The following is a 16,095-nucleotide window of genomic DNA, read 5'->3' as shown; positions in this document are numbered from 1 at the left end:
TTCGAGTGACAAACAACTTAGACATATAGGGGTCGGTTTGAGGGGTTCGATTATGTCGTATTTTTGTGAGCGGTGGACGTATAAGGGGATACGAGGGGCCAGGCTGTAGATGTTGCAACATAGCAGCTAGTTTAGTGATCTCATGAATCGTCATGCACACGGGATACACTTTTTTTAATCCGATGAGCCGCACATGAGGACTATGATGCTCCGGTCGGTCTGTTAACCGAATCCGACTTAAGAATATGAACGCCATGCCCCATTACTCCATTAATATTGACTGTCGACATCATCGTGCATCCTACTTCTTTTTGCTGCTACCAGTGTCTTGGCCAGTTTGTTAATCAAATCATCGCCAACGCGCCATGCGGGCATGCATGCTACATCTGCTTTGACATTTCACTCCTGTCCTGCCTTGAGCCAGCTGGGCCGGCCGCTGCCTACATCACCTGGCTTCGCTGGACGCAGTAGTAGGTGTATGTTGTACGCGTATATAGACCGACGGTCAAACAAACGACGCGTACGTCCCCGACCGATCGGGCCCAACGATTTGGCGGATCTGGCCGTAAATTCCATGAAAGCAAGACACACCGTCAACCGAACGACTGAACGTGTACGGTGCGCCTCCTTTCCTTTGAATGGCAGCGCTCTCAACTTGTAGTTGAGTTGGTTAGGTGGACAATGGTATCCCTAACCCATCAAGATTTAAATCCTGGTGCTCGCATTATTCCTAAATTTATTTCAGGATTTTCGGCGATACGCTTTCAGTGGGAGGAGATGTTCCCGTCGACGATGAGGCGCCTACGGTGACTTCGTAAATCTCAAGATGATATGCCGGCTCAGTCTCTCAGAGGTGCTCATAGGGGTAGGGTGTGCGTGTGTGCGTTCATAGGGGTGAGTGTATGCGCGTGTATATGAGCGCTTGTGTCTGTACTGATGCTCAAAAAAAGAATGGCAGCGCTCTCGAATCGATCGCCTGCTCCAAATGCACGTGTGACAAGTATCAAAATATAAGATTTTTTTAGGCTAGTTTAGCCTATACATTTTTTTGCGGGGTTTTTTTAGCCTATAATAACGTTTTTCTTGCGGGTGAACAACGTTTTATATTTTGACACAGTGATAGTACGTGTTATTCGTGTTATTCGTCCTCTGAAAGTTGAGTGTCCGTCTCCAACCATAAGTGGCGAACCTAGCTCACTGGGCCAGGGTGGGCCAACAGTGCAGTTGTACATATAATTTTTTTCTTTTTTTTCTAGCTTTTTTCCTATGGTATAAAGCACATTTTCCAATTTCAGGGTGGGCTATGGTCCACCCTGTCCATCCTCTACCTCCGCCATTGCCAACCATGCAAACAAGTTACAGGCAAACCTGATTTGCGCCATTTGTGTCATGGCATGTACAAGTGGCGGTGCTAGCCCCCTACGATCCTGTCATGTCAATCAATTCAAATTCCTAGTGTATGAACCATTTCATGTATATCAAAAAATTCAAGAGTGGTTTGCACAATTTTGTGATGTCAAATGACACCCGAAATTGTGCTTAGAGCCGCCACTATGCCATGCCGGGTGACGAGGCACCCAAGCAAGGACACACACTATGTGCTCCTTCTTTTGATAGAACATTGTAATTGCATCTAGACAACCTACTTTGATGCAAAGTTTAATTTGGTAAAAAAAAATTAAAAATTATTAGTTGCCTATTCGCACCCCCCTCTAGTCAACCATATCGATCCTTTTACTTGCTTTTAGGTCTGGGCGGACCCAATTCAGTTTCCTTCTTTTTTATGATCCACATGTCATTATGAAAACAAGATAAGCTCTTCATCAAAAGCTATCTGACCAGATATTTATTTATTTATTCTTGTTCTCTAGTTCAAATTATATTCCGAGCAACCTAATCAACTACTCCGCCCTTTCCAATTTGTTTCGCATTTCTCAAAAATCTCAACAACTAAGGCAGATGCCGAGTGGGAGACAAGCATTCTAGTTTGCAAATAAACGGAAAGGAGGGAGTGCATCATTGTTTACGTGGTGTGGAAGCATGTTAACATCCAATTAAATGCCGCTTTGGATAGCATTATTATCCTAAGCGCATGAATAGAGTAAAAAAACACAATTGTGGTGGATTTTGAAATGGCCTTCTAATGAAGATGATGGCTTTGGATGGTGCATAGGAGAGACCAGGCGATATTCCAGAGAAATAAAGAGATAAAGTATATTGAATGGCTTGGAATTTGCAGAAAAAATGTATACGTTTTAAGTCGTGTTAAAATGATTCGAAAAATACTCATGTTAAAAGACTCTTTGAAGGTACGAATATGGAAAACAAAGAATCCGAATGGCGTTTACTATTGGTTTCCTACAGGGGCTCGAAACACAAGAGTTAGTGCACAAATGATTTTGATGGTTCACAAGAAAAAAAACACATGAATTTGATTGAGGGAATTCGAGAAACCGATTTCATGAACTATGGATTACTATTCTCAACAAAAAAGAATTTGAACTCATGTTGAGATTTTCATAGAAGTACTCACTCTATTGTACTTGCTCTAAATGAAAGTGGGGAGTAGTAAGACTGACCATAGTGGTGGTATCTTAGCCGGTACTCCCTCCGTCTAGGTGCATAAGTCATCTTACGTTGTGCACCGCGACCAAGGCGGAGGGGAAAACGAGAGAACTTAATGTTTTTTGCTAATTAATAGCATTGCATGTAATGAACTAACCATTGTATGTTATGTTTGGTCAAGTCATTAAAAACATGCATGGCCCACATCTCTTATTGGTTGATATGTCATGAAATAAGAAACAAGGAGGGAATTAATGTACAATATCTAAGTGTTTTAGGATTATTTGGTTTTCGTAAGGTGACTTGCACACCTAGACGAAGGGAGTATCATGCATTTGAGACTAGCAAACACGCTGATGTGGTGGACAATTAAAGGAGAGAGAGGGTTAGAGTAGCATATTGTATTATAATTATAGGAGTAGGTAGATACCGTATTAAAGGAGTACTACGGTAGTATGTATCATGTATGGTAATAAATATGATCATCTATCATAGTAATATTAGTAGGTAGATACCGTATTAAAGGAGTGCTATCGTAGTAGTACTCCCTCCTTTCCGGTTTATAAGGCTCAATTCAAAATTCTCATCAACCAAGGTAGATGGTGAGTGGTGGAATACTTTTTGTAATTTGCAAAAGCACCCAATTAATGCTCTTGTTTTCCTCAAAAAAGTATGGTTACCAATGCATTAATTGCAATGCATGCATGCATAAATTACATGCATTGGTCAATTTTCTCTTAGTACTTGCATGCAATGATTTAATGCATCTTGGAATCTGAACATGTGATGGAAAACAACCAAATTGAGCCTTATAAAATGGAAAAACTAAAATTTTGAGATAAGCCCTATAAACCGGAAAAGAGGGAGTATGTATCATGTATGGTAATAAATAAGATCATCTATCACAGTAAGGCCTCTTTTGGTTCATAGGATAGGATTATCATAGGAATATGAATTTTGTAGTATCATACTCGATCCTCAAAAAAAAAGTATCATACTCTATGAGTAGGCTATAAGACAATTTCCCCACCTATAGGATCAGCACATGTGTACTCGCACAGAGAATCCACGATGGCCACTACACCTCATCATTAATGGGGGGATAACTAAAGGGTCCTAAGGCTGGTCGTAATGATAGTATCATAGCTAATATTATGCATGCCAACTAGGCAATTTTGATGAGGTGTCATGACATTAAATGAAGAAAGAGAGGGTGTAGTATCATATCATGATACCGTATCATATTAAATGCTATGCTACTTTGTGTCATGCATGACAATAAATAGAGTACTATATGATACTAATATATGATACTATGCATTAGGGAGGTAGTATCATACACTAATATCATATGCATGATACTAGTATATGATACTCCCCGTTACAACCAGCCTAACAATCCGTTCATCCGTAAGTGCAGTCCAAAGAACAAGAGGGTGATAGCATTCAATAGTTGATACAACGTCCTTTTTGAGAGGATGGGTGGTAAACTCTTGACTGGGAAGATATAGGTGTACAGAGAATTCAGTCGTTGTTGTTAATAAATGGATTTCGTTTCTTCTTTCTGACCGAAACAGTATTGGAGAGAGATAGGAAATCACAAGCGAAGGTGCCATTCTGCTCCAGGTGCAAATGTGTGGACAGTAGATTCCAAAAAATAGCAAAACGAAAAATCCGAATTTTATTGTAGACAAACATTCTTGAATATTCTTCTTATGTATAAATTTCATGTAGAGATCACATTCGTGATGCTTTGGGTAAGAAAAACAAACACATGCACCCCAAAATGCATAAAAAATGAACTTTTTCAGAGTACAATTTTGTCCTTTTTGTATGAGCACATCAAATGTTAGTTCTAAATGAAATTTTGCACGGGAGTGGAACATTAAGTGTTACAGGAAAAATCAGATTTCTTTTTTGTAGATTTACTGTTCATCCAGATGCATGTGCACCCGGGAGCAGTAACTGATCACAAGGATAGATCTGAAAAAAGCTCGGAATAGATGGAGCATATCTGATATTTTTTTTGTGTGTGAGAACATATCTAATTGTGCTAGCACGGCGATAAATCCACAATGGTACGGACGAGTGCAATCGGCACATATGAGAAACATGTGGGCTTAATACAGTTCTCATCCCCGCAAAAACATACAATTCTCATGTGTAATGCTGGAATTTTAACTGTTAAGTCATAATTGAACAATATAAAATGCACGCGAGCCCAACACCACGACACAACCTAGAACATCTAACCCGCAAAAAAAAAGAACGCCCTGGGGAGGGGAAACGGTGCAAAGTGTTGCCGTTGTCGAGTCCGAAGTGGACAAGGGACATGCCAGGTACCCAGATACGGTGAGGAAAACAACAATGACGTCCTCAACAATGTAGCTTTTGCTCGGCAGCTCACCCGGCTCTGGGTGTCGCTACTGCCAACGATCGAGAATGAGCCTGAGATGCCTGCCGCTACATCCCTTGCCGCCCACATGAGTAAGAGACATAGCTATGCCTGCCATTATGATGCATGATGAGTATAACTAACCACTACCAACTAGCACAACCGCCGCAGCTGCAACGCCCGCCCACGTCGCTGACACAGCCGTCCTTGTCGCTGTCGCCGCAGCCCCGGATGAATGCCGCATACCGCGCTGCATGCGACCCAACAGGGAGGAAGTGAGCCTCGTTGCTGCCTACGTCGACCGAGCAGTACGCCCGCGGCATGCAAGGGGGATCAGATGCTAGGAGGAGGTGGGAGGCAGCGCTAGCTAGGGTTCGCCCCTGCTCGCGAGAGCGGGCCAGGCGAAGTAAGTGTAACTGTATTTTTTTAACAAAGATAACAATGTTTTAGAATAAGCCCTCTCGTCTCATAAATTTGAAATAGACCACGAAAGAAACTGGGGCGTTTGCAAGTAAACGTTATTGTTATGGGGGTACATTATTTTTGAAGTTGTTGGGACTGATTAATTGGACGAAAGAATTCGCCCTATAGTGAGTCGTATTACAATTCACTGGCCGTCGTTTTACAACGTCGTGACTGGGAAAACCCTGGCGTTACCCAACTTAATCGCCTTGCAGCAACCTCCAAAACGTGTTTAATACTGCATGCACGAGCTTACGGAGAATCATTTAATTAAGAGAGAAAATCCAGAACTAAACGGAGGAAAATTCCTCGGGTTTTAGGTGGAAGGTTTTGATGATGGATGGGGTGGATCGATCCAGATCGCGTGCGAATTAAGTTCGTCTCACAGGTTGTTGCCCCGGCCTGTTATTAAAGGCTTTCTATTCGGTAGTTATGGAAAACAATCTCCCGCCTTAAATTCGTGATTAGATCAATGCGGGCGAGCTATGATTGCAATGCAATATTGAGGAGAGCCTTTAAAACTGAAGATGCGCCGTGGCCAATTGCGTTTCTTTTCACCTCATAAATTCCAAGCTAGAGTAGCTGCCGCCATTGAATTGGATGGCGTTTCCTATAAATATCTCATGAATGATGTTGTTCCTATAAACTTTCAAATTATTATCGTCCAACTTCGAGGGTGCTTGGATACGTTTTAGTCCCATGATTAAAAGTAGTGGGACTAAAACTTGCTAGCCTCACCTATGCTTGGATCCAAATACTAAAGAGACTAAAATCAAGTTATTGAGCATTTATTATTCTCCAAACCCTCCAATCCAGAACTCGCATGTGTTAAAGGAGAGGCATTAAATGAGGAGAGAGAGGGCTAATACATATTTTAGTAGGTTTCCTATGACTAAAATTTTTTAGCCTCAAGACTAGTCCTAGCCTCTCTTTAGTCAAGGGTGCTTGGAACTTTAGCCTCTAAAAAAGACTATTTTTAGTCAGACTAAAAATAATCCCTTGGATCCAAGCACCCTCTTCGGCACCATGAGTATGTGAAAATGTTCCACTCTTGAGCGCCTTACAGATAGGCACAATAATTAAAAGTACTCCTTTCGGTCCTTTTTACTCTGCGTATTAAATTTGTGTCAAGTCAAACTTTGCAAAGTTTGACCAAATTTACATTAAAAAATATCAACATCTAGAATACCAAATATATTTCATAACGAATCTAACAATATTGATTTGGCATTGTGAATGTTCATACTTATAAGTTTGGTCAAAGTACACATACTTTGACTTTGGATAATATGTATATGCAGACTAAAAAGGACCGGAGGGACTATGCGCAAAATGTTACTGCTTTTCGACTATTTTCATGTCTGTCCATTTCCCTCTACTTTTTCAGAAGAAAATCAAGTTTCCTCACCGAAATATATCATATTTATGGGGGTTTTACCACATAACAGATGAGTAGATTTGAAAATTTCAGCCATCAGAAAAATACCAGAAGGGCAAGCAATATGGGAAAAACTTAACAAGTTGAAGTCGTCTATTTTGGAACCGATTGGATGTGTTCTAGGATATGTGTGGAAAATGATTTCTCATGACTATTTAGTAGTTTCTGACTAGAGTAGTAAAATTAGTTGTTGCTTCAATTTAAAAACGACAAGATTACATGACACAAATATTGACATGAATTGGCGTTAGGGTTATAGTTTGATTAAGTCCACTTAGGGTTCATGAGGGGTTCATTGACAACATAGATGTGGAGGTAAAATGGGAAATGATGACGATGGTGTAGACATGCTTGTTTGCTATTAGTGAACAATGATGGTATGATTAACTAGTGTAGGAGTTGGTTGGGGGATGATGGAGAGAAAAGGTATGGCTCAGCAATAGGACCATACCAATACCAACATATATATGTTATGCAAGTGGCAAACTCGGAGGGGTCAAGATGTGGTGCAATGGTGGTTGTGAAGGATAAAAATAAAATAAAAGATACTGAGATGAAAGGACGACAAAGGAAGAAACAAGATGTAGTGTGGTGCCATGATTTGTAAAACCTAGTTTTTTTTAAAAGAAAAACAGTTGCATCATCCACTCATTGTGGCTTGAGAACTTGAAGTCGTCCATCTTGTAAGCAGCAAGTTGATTATGATCAAGCACACTTAGCAAACTCATCTTCAACCATATTTGCTTCTCTAGGACAATAAAATTACTAGTTCTAGATTACTCGCGAGGCTTCGATGTCCATATTAGCTCCAAATGTATGACCATCGTTATTCATAGTGTTGGTCATGTCGAGACAATTCGAGTTGATGATGACTCAATTGCGAACCAGATATTGAGTGAGGTAAATGGCCCACAACATTGTGTAAGCGTCCAATGTGCCAACAACATAAACCAGGAGTAGCAACTTATTTGCAACACTGATAAACATACTCATGTCACCCTAACCACTGCACGAGTGGCTCATGACAATTACTCTGCATTGAAAGGTACATCAACATTGATCTTGATCATGTTTCTTGGGCGAGTGCTCCTGACTATGTGAGTTGATTTTTATTTTCATCAACATTTTCTTCTCATAGTTCATGACAATTGCAATTGACATGGCTGGGTAATTCGGCTCTTTGACCTAGTCGGTGATCGTCACTGATAAATAGACGATGTTCCCGCCGGATATGCCACAATGTCACTACTAGAATTCCCTGTAGTCCTCCATGCCCCAAGGTTGGAGACTTCTTTTTATAACATGACATCTTCATGGATTAGTTTTTTAAACCTAGAGTTCTCCAAACAACTGTTGCTCGATCACATTTTTAAGAGTGCATGCTAGATATCTTCAGCACATTCGAGCAAACATGCACTAGGCTTGCATGTTGATATGTCTATTAGCCAAAATTGTCTAGCACAACAAAATCCCATGAAGACATTTAAATATCAAAATAGAATTCCCGAAGCTAGAACCTCCTGAAGTTTACTCTTATGAGGATTAAACATTTTTATCCCTTGGCACATCATTCGCCTTAATTTTCTTTGCGCTCGTGTTCCCACTCAATGACAAGCTAATCTGACTAAAAATACGCATAACTTAGTATGTAAACATACAACAAAATCTTCAAAGCTCTGGATTATTGGAATCTAAATAATATATTCAACATCAATAGGCCATAACAGATCACGTATAAGCTACCCATCTTAATGACCAGTGGTTGAATCAACTTGTTCGTCCACAATGGAAACACACATATTACCTAAAGATTAACCTCTTGGCATAGGCAGAAGTGGATTGGTTGAAGATTGACATTGATGCATCGTTCCTAAAGGAGGATGGTTGCTCGTATGACGGTATTATCGCTATGCACGGGGGAGAAGGTGTTGCTGAGATGGATATTTTACTTGGGTGGTGGTGCGCTGCATAAGAGGCGGAAATCGGGGCTTGCTATGAAGCTCAGGTCTGGCAGAATCTTATTAGAAGATGATTACTCTATGGTGGCATGGGCTATTGGCCTAAGGTATAATCGTTCTAAATGGCACAATGTGTACAAAGAGAGTCTAGAGTATTTGGGTGGAATGGCATACAAGGTTATGAAAATGGAGAGAGATGGCAATGTGTTGGCTCATGAAAATGGAGAGTAAATGGGGTGGAGATGCAGTGGGACTTTTCTCCACCCCACATTTAGTGGCTAATTCATGTAGATTGTACTCAAAACTCTATTATTTTTGAATGAAAGCCTTCTTTAGAAAATAAACAAGCATATTATGTACCTATCCTTGTAAAAATATACCATGGAGGACTATTATGTATCCATGGATCATCCCATATTTTGATACTATTTCCACTCCCAACCCTTCAAATGCACCTATCTTTGAAACATCATATCCCAACCGTTATGATTTACATTGTAAACGATACACCTTTCTTAATTGAGTTGTCGAAGGTTGTCGTCTGGAAAGTTAGGAATTTTGAAGATCGGTACAACTTATAGTAGGATCACTTGAGTCACCGATTTTATAAGCACCTCCTCCTCTTCTATGGATAAATTTTATTTTCTTTCCATCCATTAGTTCATCGGCATACTTTCTAATCCAAATATTGAATTTTTTTGCTCACCGACGGGAGTAGTGACTCCGTTGTGCACTGACATGTCTACCATTTCTTGTGTCTCTCCTCTACTCCACATAAATGTATCACCAATGTAACCCATGTGATAAGGGTCGCGGTCTTATAAGGAATCTTGGAATGCTTGTATTATAATCATTAATCTATTGTTGCCTCTCATAATAAGCCATGACAGCTGAAGCTCAAGATGAAGTTGCCTAGTATATTCCCATGACCAATCTCTACAATCCCATTTTTGCTTACCATGGGATGCCATGAACCTCCATGCTAAATCATTAACATTGCCAACAATAACATCTATAATTTTTTTCCCATATGCTACAAAGTAACTATTATTGATGCATTGAATTAACATAAGACTGACGCTGCAATAATCAATATCAGCGGTGAACATGAATTTCAATCCTAATACATATGCATTACATATATCCAACCTTTTTTGAGGCACATCATAGACATAAACATCACGTCAACAAACCTCAATTGATAAACATCCAAGAGCAAATAATTTCCACATCCGTGCCATAACCACTAACACTTCTACCTTACAATTTTCGTGGCGAGAACCATCTTAGAGACACCCCCAAGGAGGGAAAAAATACACCATGCAGCCATTCCAGATTTGGCAGGAGCCAGAGCAGAGGGCGCCCATGAACAAATGTAGAGGACATGTTGTGAGTCCTCTGTGTCAAGTCCGACTAAGTGTGATACCCAGGTGAATATCAAGAGAAGAAACGGCATGGCACTCGCACTTTCTGGAATCGACTAGAATAGATGGGACTCAAAAGCTCAATGTGTGGCCTTTCCGGGATCTCTCATGTTCTTCACATAAACGAGTCACGAATGTAACCTATGTGATCAAAATTACAATCACAAGCAATCTCTGAATGCTTGCATTATAACCGCCAACTCAATATTACCTCCCTTCTCGTGCCCATATAGAATTTTGTTAAAAACTCCCACAACAAGCCAAAAACAAGATCGAGATGATGTTGTATATTCTCACGGCCAATCCCTACAGTCCCATCATGGATCACCATAGAACCTAGTGAATCGCCAAGTTGAATCATTATCATCAAAAATAATAACATCCATAAAATTTGCCATTATACCACAAAATAATATCACTGATGTTCCACATTAACACAAGATTGGCGCTACAACCATCACTACCCTAAAAAAAATGAAATTAAATCCTAATTCAAATGGATTATATAAGCCCAATCTTAATTGAGGCACATCTTAGTCACAAAGGTTAGTTCGGACTTCATTTGCTATTGAACATGCAAGAGCAAAGGAATTTCCACATCCATGCCAAGACCATGGCAATTCCATCTTACAATTTTCATGGCGAGAACCATCTCACCGTCACCTGGGGGATAAAAAAACTCTTGATATTTTGCATCACCACAAGAACAGAGCAAAGCTCGAGTGGCTAGCAGCGCCTGTCCACGCCTTGCCTGCCTGGGTTCGAAGCACGAGGCTCGCCCGTGGCTCTCATTTTTCTTAAATGCCGACTGCGGGATGCTAGTATGCCCGAGTTTGCATTTTTTTTGCACCACGACATATAGTACTCTAGAATCGATTAGACATTATTCGTTGCGATTTAATCCAATATAAATATATAGTACTCTGGATGCAGTATCCTCAACTTTGCCTTTCTTTTGCACCAGTAACATAGTAGTACTCCGGAATCGATTAGACATTATCGTGTCGATTTAATCCAATATGAATATATTCTCTTTTTTGCATCACATAATATAGTACTCCGGAATCGATTAGACATTAATCGTAGCGATATAATCCAATATAAATATATCAATTAATTTTCCTCCAAAAAATCTTTTTCATTGATTATACAGGAGTATGTATTATACGACGCGGCAATGCTCAATTTTTTGTGACCTAAAATATGGATGGGCGGATACTATTGAATATGGTACCAATGAATTTAGTGGTTGCATCTGTTTTCTAGATGAACAATAAAACGGGAAACGATTAAATGGAATGGATCAATGCACATAAATCCAGCATGATATTGCAGCGGCAGCCCAAGGGTTCTTCCAGGATTTAAATCCAGCCCATTCATGTACTTATGCGGGGCAGTAAATGACTACTTTAAACGGAAACGAATTCAAATCCCGGCTCTTCGATTCGAGTGAATTAAACACGTCAGCGACCCCAAATTTGTTTCGGGCAGTTAATTGGCATTAATAATCTTCCAACCATTTCCCAACGACGGCCATTAATACATGATCCTTAATGGCTCTCCCTACCCTCCACGCTCGCTGGCACGTGGGCCCCGCGTGTCCGTCGCGCCGGCGGCCTCCCAATATATATAGCGGCGCCCCACCACGCACTGCCAAGCACCCCACCGATCTCTGTTCTCTCCCTCGGCAGAACAACAGACAAACACAGAAAAGAGGAAGCAGAGGACCGCCGAGAAAGGGAAGAGGAGAATGGCGGCGGAGGTGAGCTCCATCGCCAGGATGCTCCGCGGGGAGGCGGGGAAGCGTAGGGCCGGCGCCGCCGGGAAGGCGCCGGAGATGGTGACCATGGATCTGCTCGGCGGGTGCGGCGGCGACGCCGGCGGGCAGGACGAGGTCGTCGACCTCGAGGTCAAGGTGCCCGCCGGCTGGGAGCGACGGCTTGATCTGCTGGTGAGTCCTCCTCGTGTTGTCTCGCCCATTCGTTTCTCCTCCCCTGTTCTTGCGATCTCAAGATGGTCTGTTCGTCTATGTATGAACAAGATTGTTACACGCGCGTGCGTGCATGGTTGGTGCTTAATCAATTCGCGCCCGTGTGGTTCCTGTCCGAGATGAAATTCGATTGCTGGGTTAGGTTTTGTCTGCAGATCAAATCCATGTTCTTCGATCGGTTTATGAGCATGACGATCGAATTTTCTGGTTCTGTTGGATTGAATCACAGAGTTTTCTGTTCTTCGTGTTCATACCCGTCTTTGATCTTGTTTCAAATTATAACAGAGTGAGTTTCTTGTTTTTGTGCAGTCCGGCAAGACGTTCCTGACCCCTCATCGCCACCAGGCCGCCCAAGACGGGCAGCCGGACCTCAACCTGCCTCCCACGGCGACCACCGCTCCCGCCGCCGCCGTCACCACATGCGCGGCGGTCTGCACCCTCGACATGGTCCGCGACGCCCTACAGCGCGCCGCCGCCGCGCGGTCAGCCCGCTCGCCGGACACTTCGTCCTCCTCGTCTGCGTCCACCTCGTCGTCGTGCCCCTCCCTGGGAAAGCGCAGCCGCTCGCCGCCTTCAAGCACGGCGTCGCCCCCCGCGAACCCGGCCATGCGCGCGTCCGCGTGCCCGTCCTGCCTCACGTACGTGCTCATCGCCGAGGCCGACCCCCGGTGCCCGCGGTGCGCGTCCAAGGTGCCGCCGCTCCCCACCAAGCCCGCCGCCCACAGCAGCGGGAAGAAGCCGAAGATTGACCTGAATGCCGCCGCCGATGAAACCGAGTGAATGGGAAAAGATGATACAGTAGACAATTGGATTTTTTTTTCGTTCTGGAAAAAGTTTTTTCCAGCCATTAGTTTGTTGCTTCTTATAATATATCATCAGAAACAGTTACATGTTCAGAAAATTATTATCATAGGGTCAAATCAGATATTCAAGTTGGACTTTGTTAATTTATTTAGTCTTTTTCTTCAATTCTTAGCTGCTCTGTTCATTCAGTCGCCAATTAGCAATGAAAATAGCCTTTGACACATCTAGATGTGCTCTAGTTATTACACATCCAAGTGAGTGAATCAAATATAAAGAGAAAAAAAGAGAAATAAAATATTCACACCTAGATGTGCAATAAAAAAAGAGAAATCTTAATGTAAGATCAATGACATATAATTTAGATGTGCAATACTTATGGCACATTTAGATGTGTTTTAGCAAAACTGTAAATAAAACTTTTTCTCGAGTCGTCGCAATTAATAACACGATTGGTATGACCTGGATGTTCTTTCCAAAATTAATGCAGTTCTCGGTACACCACGTATATAAATAGTGAATCCGTTGCTTTTGTATTTTCTCAACAATACTCGGTACGTACGAGTACCCTGGTATTTTATACCGTGGCAAATACGCAAGTGTGGTACCATGCAAAAATGAAATAAAATACGCATGTGCGGTACAAAACCACGATACAAAATCGCAAGTGTAGTTTGCTCGATGTAGAAAAATCACAATAGGTGCGTACGTGGTCTCATCGATCGAGCCTTATCAAGTGGAGAGCGATATGGGGGGTGCCCTATTGGACAAGAACCGATAGACTGACGCCGAATCCAAATCCATGGACTGCGACTGACCGTATTGGGTGATTAGTCTTTTCTGTGGATGGTACAAATTTACTCTACCGTGTAAAACTACGCACCGTATAGGCAGATTGCATTCAGGAATATGTTGTGAGCCACTTGATGGGTGCCACTTGTAAAATTCCTTCACACACTTTGCTTCCCAAAATACTACTAGTAGTAGTCTTCTTTTTTTGCAGGGAATACAAGTGCTTTATATAAAAAAATTGCGCCAAATACTTTGTATAAAAATAACATCAATAGATTTTTATTAGATGATTTCTGATTTTGTTTTTAATCACATAATGGTAGTATATCTGATATTAATGAGGTAATCGATAGTCAAAGCCTTTTGTGACAACTCAAAATATGTAGTCCTTAGTATCATGAAAAAACCCTAGAAAAGAGCTAGTACCCTAAGATCCAATCCTTTAAAATTATTAACGATTATCTCCGTGATAAATGAATTATCAAAGAATCAATCAGGCAAAATTCTTGTTGGCATATGTAAACGGTGTCTGAACCCTCGATGTGAAGTAGTGGTGATCAACCATTTACGCCACTCCCCCTCCCCCCTCCAACCCTCTGGTATTCATCTTGTTCTCCGCTTATTGTTAGAGTTTTCATCTTTTCTTGAAGATTTTGTCATGTCCCTCACTCATCTAGAGAGTATAACCGTGTCCTTATATAACTACAAATTCATGGCTAAATTAGCTATATCTAAGGAGTTGGAATCTTTCGTACATTTTTTCATTTCCAATATTACAATATCATCTTAAGAGGACAAAATTATCTCCGGGCAGAGCAAGTTCCGCGTGAATGTTATATATAAGGTGCTTGTTTGTCAACTCAACACTTTATGTCGAGCAGCTTTTGCATTTCATCTTAAAGGACAAAAGTCAGTCTGTCACAAACATACCTCGTGTTCTCCGCCCGTGCTAGAATGTTCTTCCCTTCTTCTAGATTTTATTGTGTCCTTCACTCATCCCCGGCTTATAATTGCATTCGTTATATTGATGTAAATTTATGGATAAATTAGTCACATTAAGTTGTTGAAATCTTTTACATATATTGTTTTTTGATATTACAGTAGTCCGTCAGGAACAAGCTCCGTGTGGATGTTTTATATAAGGTGCATCCTTGTCAACTCGACCCTTGATGTCGAAAAAAGGATAAAAGTCGGCCAGTCAAGAACATACCTCGTGTTCTCCGCCTCTGTTGGAATGTTCTTCCCTTCTTCAAGATTTTGTGTCCCTCACCAATTCAGGAAAATATCATTATTGTGTCCATTATATAACTGTGAATTTACGGCTAAATTAGTTCCATTTAAGCAGTTCAAAACTTTTATGCATTCCTCCACTTCCAATATTACACTAAAAATCATTCCACCAGGAACAAACCCCGTGTGAGTATTATATACAAAGTGAATGCTTCTCCACTTGACACCTGATGTCAAGCACACTTTGAGGTATCATTGTTAAAGAACAAGTCGATCCATCAAGAATAGACCTCGTGTTGGTGTTATATATAAGGTGCGCTTTTCCACTATATTTTTATTTGAAGTGGATGCAATATATTTGCCACATTATTAATTAAGATGAAAAGAGCGACCCAGTTAAATAATGGAAAACCAGGCTAAAAGTGTCACAATCCGCTACTCGGTGCACACAAGATACCCCGCACGCATCATCATGAAGACAAAGTCATCGAGGTAGCAAATTGGTGTCATAGTCATCACTTCTCCTTGAGCAAGCGACTCCTACTTCGCTGCGTATGACCATCGATTCATCCCACTTCATAGAAGTCGTGCAAAGCCACATGAAGATCTAGGCAAACCACCCAGCCACCCACGGCGAGACAACGCAACTCCAATTTTGATGGAGTGTTGCGAAGGAGAAATACGCAAGGATTTATAACTTGTCCACTATGACACTATGACACCTGATGCCTAGTGTTGGAATGCCCTAGAGGCAATAATATTAAATTATTATATTTCCATATTCATAATTAAGAGTTTATATTCTACGCTTTAAATGCTATGATCCTAGAATGTGCGATTAAGTGGAAAACTCGTATGCACATGTGGAATGATAAACGGTAAAATATGATTCCTACTCTCGCCTCTAAGACTAGCTCAAGTGTTGTTTGTGATCATGTTTTTTTGGATCATAAGATATCATTAACTGGAAGGATAGTCCTAAAACAACTTTAAGAATATGACATTGGAAGAATGATCATATTGAATTAACCCAAACTTGT

At 41.2% G+C, this 16,095-nt stretch overlaps 1 protein-coding gene across 1 annotated transcript; it reads left to right on the top strand.

Moving 5' to 3' along the window:
- Nucleotides 1–11,899: 11,899 nt before the first annotated feature.
- On the top strand, nt 11,900–13,179 carry LOC125534078. Its single transcript, XM_048697376.1, has 2 exons — nt 11,900–12,193; nt 12,542–13,179. Exons 1-2 carry the CDS (start codon nt 11,993–11,995, stop codon nt 13,010–13,012), a joined length of 672 nt encoding a protein of 223 aa, XP_048553333.1. The 5' UTR covers nt 11,900–11,992; the 3' UTR covers nt 13,013–13,179.
- The last annotated feature ends 2,916 nt before the right edge of the window (nt 13,180–16,095 follow it).

This window comes from Triticum urartu, chromosome 2, assembly GCF_003073215.2.
Source record: "Triticum urartu cultivar G1812 chromosome 2, Tu2.1, whole genome shotgun sequence".
In the NCBI taxonomy this organism is placed as follows: domain Eukaryota; kingdom Viridiplantae; phylum Streptophyta; class Magnoliopsida; order Poales; family Poaceae; genus Triticum; species Triticum urartu.
The sequence above is the reverse complement of the archived record's forward strand: the minus strand, read 5'-3'. Positions and strand labels throughout refer to the sequence as shown.